The sequence below is a fragment of the Sturnus vulgaris genome, chromosome 3, assembly GCF_052056855.1.
Source record: "Sturnus vulgaris isolate bStuVul1 chromosome 3, bStuVul1.hap1, whole genome shotgun sequence".
In the NCBI taxonomy this organism is placed as follows: domain Eukaryota; kingdom Metazoa; phylum Chordata; class Aves; order Passeriformes; family Sturnidae; genus Sturnus; species Sturnus vulgaris.
In genome coordinates, this window is record NC_142245.1 from 2048497 (window position 1) to 2061243 (window position 12747).

At 43.8% G+C, this 12747-nt stretch overlaps 2 protein-coding genes across 3 annotated transcripts in view; one reads left to right on the forward strand and one right to left on the reverse strand.

Moving 5' to 3' along the window:
• JAG1 (jagged canonical Notch ligand 1) overlaps positions 1-12747 on the forward strand; it is a 35550-nt gene that overhangs the window by 19377 nt on the left and 3426 nt on the right. Inside the window, exons 6-24 of the mRNA XM_014895042.2 lie at positions 2969-3099; positions 3383-3502; positions 3945-4058; positions 4610-4723; positions 5441-5554; positions 5958-6004; positions 6462-6635; positions 7124-7274; positions 7787-7951; positions 8469-8582; positions 9208-9321; positions 9427-9540; positions 9665-9781; positions 10290-10317; positions 10425-10510; positions 11310-11423; positions 11648-11757; positions 11839-12075; positions 12409-12540. Of these exons, the coding sequence (XP_014750528.2) occupies positions 2969-3099; positions 3383-3502; positions 3945-4058; positions 4610-4723; positions 5441-5554; positions 5958-6004; positions 6462-6635; positions 7124-7274; positions 7787-7951; positions 8469-8582; positions 9208-9321; positions 9427-9540; positions 9665-9781; positions 10290-10317; positions 10425-10510; positions 11310-11423; positions 11648-11757; positions 11839-12075; positions 12409-12540 (2296 nt within the window). The remainder of the gene's footprint in view (positions 1-2968; positions 3100-3382; positions 3503-3944; positions 4059-4609; positions 4724-5440; positions 5555-5957; positions 6005-6461; positions 6636-7123; positions 7275-7786; positions 7952-8468; positions 8583-9207; positions 9322-9426; positions 9541-9664; positions 9782-10289; positions 10318-10424; positions 10511-11309; positions 11424-11647; positions 11758-11838; positions 12076-12408; positions 12541-12747) is intronic.
• Positions 9775-12747, reverse strand: part of SLX4IP (SLX4 interacting protein) — an 84081-nt gene continuing 81108 nt past the window's right edge. For both annotated transcript variants that reach the window (XR_015802808.1, XR_015802809.1), the window contains one exon: positions 9775-10677. The gene's annotated coding sequence lies outside the window, so the exon portion shown is untranslated. The remainder of the gene's footprint in view (positions 10678-12747) is intronic.

Below are 12747 nucleotides of genomic sequence, written 5' to 3' on the forward strand. Positions count from 1 at the left end.
ACCCTTTATCATTTCTGTTTACAACTGAGAGCTTCTGAGGTTACAAAAATGTTGATATTGATCCTGTGTAGGAAGGGTTAAAAGTGAAGTTTGAGTATTCCTGAATAAGACTCAGAAGTTTGACGGAATAGAAAGTAATTTTTCTGCCTAACAAGCATATTGGTGGATTCTCTGTTGCTGGAAACCTTTGCATGAAGTGGACTGCTTGATGAGCTAGAGTTCTAACAGGAACTGAATCTGGAGTGTCTGACAGACTATTTTGTAAGAATTCAGCCTAAATAGCCATAGTGGCTCATTAATTTTCTCTGCTTTGGTAATTCATGCTACAAAACAAAACAAAAAAAAATTATCAAGGAACCATCTGCAAGTGAGGTGAGAAGTAAACTTTGATCCTCATAGAGCCATGGCAAAGTGGAAGTCCAGCCAGGGGATGAATTGTTGTCACTTGTCCTGTGATTTTAATATTTAGCAGCACAGATACAAGCAGGTTAACCCCCAGAACACCAAATCTAAATCTTTTTTTAATTAAAAAAAAGACTAACAAGTAGTAGGAAGTATCAGGGGGCCAGATGGTGAGAGGAGCATATCAGTCAGGGCTACCAGTGATTTGTGCTGCTGTCATCAGAATAAACATGCCTTGTAGGGGTTGCTGTCTCCTAGTCAGAACAACAGGCTTTGTTTCCAGATTTTTTTTTCTTCCCTTTCTCTTTCTAAGTCTGTTGCCTCCCACTCACTGCCCAGACATGCACTAGTGCTCTTATTTACTTAAGGTGCAACTTTCCCACACTTGATTTGCATAGTCTTGAAACAATGCTGTCCTTCTGGTGCTTTCAGATAACTTCTGCTTGCCAAGTTAGACCACTATCTTTAAAGTGAACACAGAAACAAGATTTTATTTTCTTTTAAGTTTTGATGAGTCATATAGCCTGTATGCTACAAATGCAACAGGGTTTAAAAATAACATCCGAGCAGAAACTGCTCTGTGTTCTGGTACAACAGACAACTTGCAAACGTTCTTAAAATATCCTTTTCCCTTTCACTGCCAGTCACTTTCTTCAATGCAGGCCAGCCAACTAAACCATTTTTACTCATGAATCACTATACAAGGAAACTTAACTTTAAATTTCTCATGAGAAACTGCTGCATACATGTTATTAAACACGAGTTATTACTGTGAATCTTTTTCTGGAATTGATATCCCACTTTTTTTTCCCCTAAATGCCCATAGCCTTACCCAATTTTGTTAGCTTTGAAGCTGATGTTTGAAGTAGTACCTTTGGCTCTAAAGCTCATGTTGGTTTTTTTTTTTCCTGTGTGGTGTGGGGTTTTTTAATGATTTTGCTTTCTTTACACTTGTTCTAAAGAAAATAAAATCCACCATCACTGTGATTTGACAGGAGTAAAAACCTCAGTTTGGATACCTGCTTTTGCAGGTGAGGTCCCTTAGCTTGGATTGTGTGCAAGTTGCTTTGAATGCAATACAAATTAAAAGGGTCTGGTCCTAAATGTTGATCTTTGTGCATTCTCATTATATGCCCTATACAGAAGGATTTTCCAAGAGCTACTTGAGGGAGGTTGTTTTGCCTTATCTGTTTTTTTTTCATGTTCTTTGCACTGACTGGCTTTTTTTAACACACAAACTCATAAGAATTTCCCATTGACTTTGAAAAGGCTGCTATTGTGATAGCTATTAAAGAAAAAAAGTTAATTAGGATGCAGTTTGTCACCTGAGATTGTTAGAAGGGAAGTCGGACTTACTGCTGCCTGTGTGTGCTTATCCATTGGATAGATCCTTCTGGCTTTTTCCCATGAGAAGAAATTGCTAGCAGAAGAATGGTGGGGGGTTTTACAAATAGAAAGCTTAGCTGACTTCTGTAGAGCTGAGGTTTGTTTTCATAATTTAGTGACAGCTTAGTGCATAATTGCTGCTGATCAATTACTCTCAGGGCCTGTTAATGAAATACAGTACCTCAAAAAAAAGATCTTGCTTTTCATTTTTGACTTGTTTTGCTTGTTTCTATCTATAGATCCACTTTAATTTGAAGGACTCTTGGTCTTTCTTTCTAGTGAGAACTAAATGAAAGCCAAAATAAGCTTTCCCTTAAGGGGGCTTTATTTTAAAAGAACATCTTCCTTTTATGTTGAGAATTCAGGTAGCTCATTGATGGTTACAATAAAGTATTCAAATAGTAGTAAATTCTTCAGATATTGGTGTTTCTCAGAATTGGATATGATTTACTTATTCCCTGAAAAGAGGTTATTAGCATAAATCAAACTCAGAAACACACCAACAGCTGATCTTTGAACATGTGTAAAATCCTGCCGTGCTGCTTTCTTCCATCCCTGACTGTGGCCCAGTGGCTCTGTGTGTGTGTGTCTCTCTCTATTCAGAATAAGGGTGGCTTCTGACAGAGCAGGGAACTCCTCATGTTTTGCTACTGCCTTGCCAAGGGCTCAGAGTTGGTGGTTATGGTTTTGTTTGTCTTCCTGCAAATCCAGCATGGCTGAAATGCTTGGAACCTTGTATTCATGAGGATCTCTGGATAACTATTGTTTCCACTGACTTTTTCTCCCCCCTCAATTTATAAAGCACCCTGTCAAAGTCCAGAGATTGATTTGTAGTGCACACCCACCCTCTCTGCCACATTTATATGAGGCTCCAAAAGAGTATTATTGTGCTGAATGGCCTCATGCTGATTTTCTCAGAACAGTTATTCTTTTGTCAGGAGGCCGGCTACAGAGACCTTGGCAAAACTACCAAAATGTTTGTTTACAAGAAACCATCAAACAATCCCTGAATAGCTTCTCCCCTTCCCTCATCCTGCCCTTCTCCCCCACTTCCCCAGCCTTTCTTCAAGCTTTGCAGTTGCACGCTAATATCTACACACAGCAATTATGATGGGTTTGGGTTTGTTTCCCTGGTCTTATTTTTATTTCCTTTTATTTTTTTTTTCCTCTTTAACTGAAGGTGTCAGTATGGATGGCAAGGCCAGTACTGTGATAAGTGCATTCCACACCCGGGATGTGTCCATGGCACTTGCATTGAACCATGGCAGTGCCTCTGTGAAACCAACTGGGGTGGTCAGCTCTGTGACAAAGGTATGCTAATCCCAGGGGGCCGTGTTACACTTGAATGTCAGCGCTGGCAGCCTTTGCACCGAGGGGCTCTGCGAGCTCCTGAAACGTGCAGGGAGCGTGCTGGCCCTCAGCTGCTTGGCCTTGTCCCCACTGCTCATCTGGCATCTGTCCTTAGCTTGTCCCTGTCCTGTCCCACTCCTGCGTGAGGATGCATTCTGTAAAGGCTCTGGGATAACAGAACAAAGCACGTGGTGATGTTCCTGTAACTTTGCAGCCTGGCTTAAATGTTCCTCCCCTCTTGCAGATCTGAACTACTGTGGAACCCACCCGCCCTGCTTGAATGGTGGTACCTGCAGCAACACTGGCCCTGACAAATACCAGTGTTCCTGCCCTGAGGGCTACTCAGGACAGAACTGTGAAATCGGTAAGTGTTGCATGGAGCTGCTGGGCTGCCATCTGACAGTTAATTCTTGCCAGCTTTTGGTGGCTGGTTTTGGGTGCACTTTAGGAGATGGAAGAGAACTCAATTTGTAGTGTGCCCAGTCAGGGCTGGGTACAAAGATCCAGCCTTTCCTATTCATGCTTTATCGTGAACATTTGTTGTCTCTGAACATCAGCCCTCTGCTCACTGGGGAGGTCACTCTGAGCTGCCCTGTCTGGCTGTGGCTCCAGCAGGTGCCAGTTGGTGTGCTGATGAGGTTAGCATGGGAGGAGACTTTCTGCAAGCCAGGGAATTCCTGGTTCTTGCAGGAGCACAGTGCAGCAAGAGTAATAATGGTGTGCCCAGAGCAGTGTGGAGGGAGCAGGGGTGGCTTGTGGTGGCATTGCTGTGGCCTCTGCCATGTTGTCCTTCTGTCCCTGTGCAGCGGAGCACGCCTGCCTCTCCGACCCTTGTCACAACGGGGGAAGCTGCCTCGAGACATCCACGGGATTTGAATGTGTGTGTGCTCCTGGCTGGGCTGGACCAACCTGCACTGACAGTGAGTCCTTTTCAGTGTTTATTAAAAATGTGCCAATTTGCTGGTTTTGATCAGTCTTTTTAATCCCTCACAAACTTACAGGGCAGACTATTTAACCTTTCCCAGCCTGAGCATTGCTTCCTGGCAGCCATTTACACCCCTGTGCACTCTCGTCCCCTTTGCTTGTACCAAGGTTTTTGTCAACTACTGGGGAAAATAGCCAAAATCATCTTGAGAGAAGCAGAATGCTGAACTTTTGTAGCATTCTGGCATGTTGTTAAAAACGCTGTTCTGAGGGACTTGCTGGATCCAAATAGGAATTCCACTTGCAAAAAGGCCATAGGGGGTAAACTTTTTCCCCAGTGCTTTGAACCCCCTTTTCACATTACTCCTCTCTTTAAAGGAGGCTTTTGCTGAAATCAAAGATAACCTAGAAATTCCAAGTAGAAGTCCTGTTGTTCTTCTGTTCCTCGGGGAAAACCTGAGTAGCAGCAAGCATTTATCAGACTTGTCAGTTACTGCCATTGCCAGTCTGGTAGTGGAGCTAAGCCTGTCCTTATTCTGCATTGCAGATATTGATGATTGTGCTCCAAATCCCTGTGGTCATGGAGGAACTTGCCAAGACCTAGTTGATGGATTTAAGTGTATTTGCCCACCTCAGTGGACTGGCAAAACGTGCCAGCTAGGTAAGAATTGCTTTCTCTTCATCCAGTGCTGTTTCAGAGCTGGCAAAGATAAATGCAGAAGGGATCATGGTCCTGCATTAGTCCCAGTCGTGTTTCTGAAGCCTGTGGATGTATTTTGGCACATTGAAGACAGTATCTGTTTGCAGGACTGGGGTCTAGGAGTAGTGTGGCTTCCATCACCTTGCTTTTGCATGCTGGCACTTGAAGGAAATAGTTAACCAGAGACATCCTTCAAACCAGGACTGCCCTGAAGTGGGGAGGGTGCGTGTTGTGCCTCCCAGTCCTGCCCCCACATGTGTTTCTCCCTTTACCCTGTGAGAAAGTTGCTGTATTTCTTCAATCATGTCAACTCCTCCAGACCCAGGAGTTCACAGCTGAGTTCCAAAATGGGGATGATCTCACGGAGAATGAGCTGGCTGCATTCTTTACACAGCACACTCATCCCAATGCCCAGGCTGCAGCATTCCTCCTTCAGAAAGCTCAGCCGAGATGCGTGTGTGGGGGCAAGTTGCTCTTAATGAGTGGCTGGGTAATTGTGAAATAATTAGCGTAGCCTGTATGTTCTAATTGCAAAGAAACTGAAAAGAGGCTGATGATGATTGACTTTTGTTGGTCCAAGTCACGCTAATCCATGCTGTACACTCTGGAGGAACTGCTGGTTATTGCTGGGGTGTGGGCTTCCCCCATCCCCCCTGAATGTTCTCCTTGGTTTTCCAGATGCGAACGAATGTGAGGGCAAGCCCTGTGTCAATGCCAACTCCTGCAGGAACCTGATTGGCAGCTACTACTGTGACTGCATTACTGGCTGGTCTGGCCACAACTGTGATATAAGTAAGTGTCCATAGCCTTGGGCTTATTAAAGGCCAGTTCTTTGGGTATATGTGCATGTGCCACTGAGTTCTAAGCTCAATTTAAACACTGGGCAGAGCCCCAGCAGTTGATGTTTTTAGAAAGGGAGTAGTTGGTGCGGAATGAAAATACACAATTTTATCAAAGTCATTAGCCTGTACCATAGCTATATTCTGATAAAGAGACTAAAACAATGATGTGAAGTTTTACTGCCTCTCCTAGAAGAATCGCGAAAGGTTTCCCACCCATTATAATAACCTTATCTCAAGGAAGGCATGCAGGAAACCTGACAAAAGGTTTATCTAGCTGCAGTTTTAGAGAGACCTGAACTCTCTATCTAGTGTAAATATATTTTTGCCTTCTAACCGTGCTAATTTTATTGCAGATATTAACGACTGTCGTGGACAATGTCAGAATGGAGGATCCTGTCGGGTAAGCCCTTGTTTTACTTTGGTTTCCCTGAGACTTGAAACAGTAACTAAAGCATTTGAATCTAAGAACAAATAGTTGGAAAAATAGCAAAAAGCTGGTAGAAACGGTCATTTCTTTAAGTTGGGGGAAGGCCTATGTCATGCCACAGCATGTCGAGATAGTTCTGTAGAACAGTAAGGGCAAAAAAATATAACTTCAATAAATGACTCATTTTCACTGCCAGTGTCACCAGTAGCTGGTGGTTGTGTAAACTACCTACTGGAAATGTAGGCACTTCCCTTCAACCTGTGAATTAATGTATTCTGCCTGGAAATTAAGAATGTAAGTTGGGACTGGGTCTGTGTGTTTGTTTTTTCCCCTCTAAATATTTTGGACATAGTAAGAAGATTTTTTCTTAATAAGAATACATCAAGGGAGGAACAACATTAACTCTAAAACTTTTTTTTTTCTTTCCCAGGACTTGGTTAATGGTTATCGGTGTATCTGTTCACCTGGCTATGCAGGAGATCACTGTGAGAAAGACATCAATGAATGTGCAAGTAACCCTTGCATGAATGGGGGTCATTGCCAGGATGAAATCAATGGATTCCAATGTCTGTGTCCCGCTGGTTTCTCAGGAAACCTCTGTCAGGTAAGAAGGCTGGGTGAAAGGCAGGCCCTCAGCCAGTGCCGTTTGTTCCAACGCTCCGGATCTGAGCACGGAATGCCTTGCATCCAGTGAAGCATAGTATAAAGTTGTACTTGATATCGCTGTCAGTCTGCCAAGAAAGTGCTTGATTAATATATATTGGGGGGGAAAGAAACCAATAAACCCCTGACAGGCTGTGGAGGATTCTCTTTGTTAAGCAGTCTGCAGGGTTTGCACGTCAGGCTTTGTGGAGCTCTAACTGTTAACTTTGGCAGTTTAATATCGAGAGTTGTCTGCCGAAATAGTGGCGAGTGGGACTAAGCTCTGTGTGCTATGAATGATTCTTTGAGGCAGCAGATAAAAAGGTCAGATTCCACAATGTCAGCCTGTCATCTTGAGGGAAAGCCATGATAAACCTCTTTCACTCAGCTTTCCCTCACTCCCTTCCCCCTCCTTCCTATCTCCCTTCCCTCTCTGTGCACTACTTACAGCTGGACATAGATTATTGCGAGCCAAATCCGTGCCAGAACGGCGCCCAGTGCTTCAATCTTGCCATGGACTATTTCTGTAACTGCCCTGAGGATTACGAAGGGAAGAACTGCTCTCACCTGAAGGATCACTGCCGCACGACTCCTTGTGAAGGTTTGTGTTGCCTTGCAATGTCTGGCAATGGTTCCTGCCCTTCCCCTCTCTGGAGCCCTAATGCAGGGCAGCAGGGGAGTCACTGGAGTAGCTCTGGTATAAAGAGGTTGATTTTTGCCCTCTGCCTTAGGCCTCTCTCTGTTTGAAAAGATGAGTGTTACTTGTAAGTATCAGCTATTGAAAGATAGCATTATGTCCATGTGGACAGAAAGCACAGGTAGCAAATAGACTAATGCATTTATTCCAGGGCATGGATGTATTCCAGCAATCATCAGATAAGATGCTGTGATTATATTATGCACAGCTGGCAGAGTCCAATGTTATTTTATTTATTTATTGACTCCAAATGTATTTGCAGCCATATATTTATGGTTTCAGTCAATGATTTTAAAGGTCTTTTCTAGCCTAAATTATTCAATGGCATAAGTGTCTTCTAAACATCCATGGCTGGAAGTTGCTCTTAAGGAATCAGGTAATGGGTAATTCTCATGCTGGTCTCTGCTTTTCTGCAGTAATTGACAGCTGCACCGTGGCAGTGGCTTCCAACAGCACACCCGAAGGGGTTCGCTACATCTCTTCCAATGTTTGTGGTCCTCATGGGAAGTGCAAGAGCCAAGCGGGTGGAAAATTCACCTGTGAATGCAACAAAGGATTCACTGGCACCTACTGTCATGAGAGTAAGAGCAAAAAAGAGAATGTATTCTACTGTCCTCCAGTCTTAGTGGAAAAAGATTTCATCCTTCCCTCCCAGACCCCTTTAAGGTTTCTTCATTGTAACTCAGTGAACCTTGGAACTGCTGTAAGTTTTCATATCCCTCTTGGGTGAGGCAGAGTGGAATTTGCTAGGCCTTGGGGAAAGTTCACAGCAATGAACCCTCTGGCCTTGAATTGTATGTTTTTAAAAACCTTATGTATACAAGGTCTGAGGGAGTTAATAGTGGGGTTTAACGTGGATCTTAAGGAGTCCTGAAATGTTTTTCTGTTTTTAGTAGCGACAGGTTCATCACCCTTGTGTAGTTTTTCACCCGTGTCTCATCTTGCTTATAACCTTTCCTTTCCAAAGGGTATTATTAGAAATTAGAAGTAGCATCAAACAGTCTGCAATTAGATAATGACTCCTAGTAGCTGTACTTCCAGTTTGACTTTTTTTTCCGCTCTTTTTTAAATCCTCTTCTTTCTTCCCAACTGCTGCAGATATCAATGACTGTGAAAGCAACCCCTGTAAAAATGGTGGCACTTGCATCGATGGCATCAACTCCTACAAATGTATTTGTAGTGATGGATGGGAAGGAACATACTGTGAAACAAGTAAGTTCTCCATCTTGCAGCACACAGAAAGATGTCTTGGGAAAACATTGAAAGGAGTGGCTGGCACTGTCTTTAAGATGACAGTGACCTACATCAATAAACTCTGCTTCAAAGGCCATGGAGGACCAGGTCCTCCCACCAACTCCCAATCTTTTGTATTGGAACTAAGCCCAAGTTACAAAGTTGGACTGGGACTAGAACCTGGCTCTCTCACTGTTGAGTTTCTTGCTCTGTTCTTTGGATAAGTTCCAGGAAGAAACCCTTTGCTTTAAGAGATGCCACTTTATGGCCTGTCTGCATATCATACTTGCATTTTGTCAATCTCAGGAACAGAAGGGGAGTGCTCTGCTCCCTTCCCCTGACTAACAGGTAGTTTATGTAATAGGCCTTTTCACTGCTTTTTTACTGATGACGAGATTACAAACAAAATGAAAACAAACTGGAGGAATGTGGTGAAACAGTCTTCATGTATGTGACAGTGCTTAAAGCTTCCAAATACTGACTTAAGCATTTAATCCACAGTTGAAACACAGGCGATGGGTTATGGGTTATGCTCCTTTCAAGCATTGTGTTTGTCAGTTCTGTAAACACCACTGAGCCTGTTTTCTCTCCTTAACATATCCAGATATTAATGACTGCAGTAAAAACCCTTGCCACAATGGAGGAACTTGCCGAGACTTGGTCAATGACTTCTTCTGTGAATGTAAAAACGGGTGGAAAGGAAAAACTTGCCACTCCCGTAAGTTCAGCATTTCCAAAGCATAACAGACGTGCTCTGATAGGCTGCTTGAACTTGTTGGCTTAAGAGAGCACCAGCATTAAGGATAGTTTGTTTTTTCCACAGGTGACAGCCAGTGTGATGAGGCGACGTGCAACAACGGGGGGACGTGCTATGACGAGGGGGACACTTTCAAGTGCATGTGTCCTGCGGGATGGGAAGGAGCCACTTGTAACATAGGTAAATACCCTGCATAATCGCCAGGAAGCAGATGCAGGGCTGCAGCTCTGACCTCAGCTGTTCCTCTTGGCTCAGACTTGACAGCTTTCTAACAACTGAGCGGCAAATGTTGTTTGTGTTACAGCGAGGAACAGCAGCTGCCTGCCAAACCCCTGCCACAACGGTGGTACCTGTGTGGTCAGTGGGGACTCCTTCACTTGTGTCTGCAAGGAGGGCTGGGAAGGACCCACGTGTACCCAGAGTAAGTCAGCTCTGCTTGAACTCTTCCAGAGTGTTGCATGATGAGAACATGAGCTCATCCTGTCGCCCTTGGAGTCGAGATTGAAACCAGAAGGGAAAGCTTGTTTGATGTAGGCTTTAGCATCACCTGAATCTTTGTTTTTCATGACTTTATGTGATAGAGCCTTGACCTGGGCATGAGAAAGTTGCAAATGAGCTAAGTGGAGACAGATGTTGTCTTGTTTTCTCCTGCATTCTTTTTCTACGAGCAGCTCTGTCTGCTTCCATTTTTTCCCCCCTGTTAGATTCTTTACAAGAATCTCTTCCTCTGTACATGTGTTCCACAATGTAGTTAACAAATTTTGTGGTACAAGGCTGGAATCAATTTAGTAGAGAATTTCAGCATATTTTTATAAAAGTTGAGCTAAGTATAACTTGGGCATTAGGGGAAGTTTGATCATTCTTTACTGCCAGTAGAGCTGTCTTAGCCAAAGTCTGCGTGTTTAATGCTGTCTGTCTTTGCTTTGCAGACACAAACGACTGCAGTCCTCATCCTTGGTAAGTTTGCTATGTTTATCCTTTGCTTTTTTTTGTTGTTTTAGACTTCTGGGTTCCTTTGATGTGTAGCAGTTTTTAATGTCTGTGCCAATGCCTTTTCTCCACAGTTACAACAGTGGCACTTGCGTGGATGGAGAGAACTGGTACCGCTGTGAGTGTGCTCCAGGCTTCGCCGGGCCCGACTGCAGGATCAGTGAGTGTTTCCATGGCTCTCTGCCTCAGCTTTTGTCTCGCTTGAATCTTGTTGCAAGACAATCATCTTAATTGAGTTAAGTGGTAGATCAGATGAGTGATAGATGTCTTGTGTCATCTCTGTCCATACGTGGATCGGTGGCAGATTTGGAGAAGGCAGGAATCACGCTGAAAATGAAAGAGATTTAAAGTCATTCAGCTGGAGCTGAAACCTCTTGGTTCAGTTGAGTGGGCAAAATGCCTTTTGGGACAGTCTTCCCTTGTGTTTGTGTGGCCCAGGCTTCTGCTTGAGATGAAAGTGTGCCAGCCAAAAACCTTGTCAATTAATAATCCACCTCCAAGCCCTGAGGTGATGTATGCACTTCCCTGTAATTTAATAATAATTACAGGTAGGAGGACACTTTTTTTAATGACAGCCATGGAACAGAAGTCTCACAGCAGCAATGGAGCTGGGAAGGGCTTAACATTGACATCAGTAGAAGAATCTAGTGGGGGACAAAACTGGAGCACATCAGAGGAGAGGAAGTGTGTCTGTGTAGGAAGGAATGTGTCCTTGCCCTGGAAAGCTCAAGTAGCCACAGGGGTCAGGGTTTGATCTTTGTTAGTGCCACACAGCAGAAACGTCAAAGGACTTTTCTGAGGTTATACTGGTGCTACAAGCAGGAATCTATGTCCCAGTAGACACTAGAAAATGAATATAAAGCTCCAGTAGGTAATTCCATCCTATGTTTTCTTTTTTCCTGACAAAACAAAAGGATGCTATGGAGTAACTATTCTGTTTCCTCTCCTTCCCATCACAGATATCAACGAATGCCAGTCCTCGCCCTGTGCCTTTGGAGCCACGTGTGTAGATGAAATTAACGGGTACCGCTGCATTTGCCCCCCGGGTCGCAGTGGTCCAGGATGCCAAGAAGGTATTTCAGATGCCAGAGCTGATCCTAGCACTTTTAGCAAGATCTGTATAATTGCACATTGATGGGTCTGTGGTTGTACGGGATTGGTTTTGGGGTGTACTATCTGCTGTTTGCTAAAGCAAGTATCTTTATTGAAGAAGCAACTTAGTGGGAAGTTTAGATGAACTTAGAAAAGGCATTTGTTTCCTATTTTTAGCTTATAATTCTGTTCAATCTCTCTTCAGTTACAGGAAGGCCTTGCATTACCAGTGTTCGAGTAATGCCAGATGGGATGAAGTGGGATGACGACTGCAATACCTGTCAGTGTCTGAATGGAAAAGTCACCTGTTCTAAGGTACAGCTGTGCTGTGGTTTGGTTTACACCATTTTCTGTCCTCTAACCAGTGGATTCTCACCAGTATTCATCCTCTCCTAGGTTTGGTGTGGCCCTCGGCCTTGTGTCCTGCATGGCAAAGGCCCCAGCGAGTGCCCCGCTGGCCACGCTTGTGTCCCAGTGCGGGATGACCACTGCTTCACCCACCCGTGTGCCGCCGTGGGGGAATGCTGGCCCTCCAACCAGCAGCCTGTGAGGACCAAATGCAACTCAGATTCCTACTACCAGGACAACTGTGCCAACATCACCTTCACCTTCAACAAAGAAATGATGGCCCCGGTAAGCAACAGCAGCTCGCTGGGTTGTGGCACCCATAGACTCATTCCCATAGCACGGAATGATGTTTTCCATACGGAAAAGTGCAGCAAAAGCTGACGCTGCCTCATTATCAAAGAAAACAAAAAGCAGAGAAGGATTAATACAGTCTTGCAGCCTAAATGCTTTTGTGACTAGAGAAGAAAAAAAGCTAGGTTGGAAGGAATTCCACCTCCTTTGCCCTTCACAACCCTTACTTCAGGGCAAAAACAAAATAAATCACAAACAAATCTTGTATCTGTGTGTTCATGTGCATATGTATTTAAGAAAGCCAACATCATTTTTTGTATCCTCCAGGGCCTTACCACAGAGCATGTTTGCAGTGAATTGAGGAATCTGAATATTCTGAAGAATGTTTCTGTTGAATATTCCATCTATATTACCTGTGAGCCTTCCCACTTGGCAAATAATGAAATCCATGTTGCTATTGTAAGTATTCCTGGAATATTTTTAAATGTCTTACTAGTTAATTGCTTGGATATGTATGCAACATGTGGATTTCATAAAAATCTTAATTCCTGGCTTTGTCAGCACTTCTTGTGGTTTAGTTTCCATCCTGATTCCCTTTAGGAACAGGAAAGGAATTCTGGTTACATGTGCATACCTGAAAGCTGCCATCTGGGGGCAACTGTAATA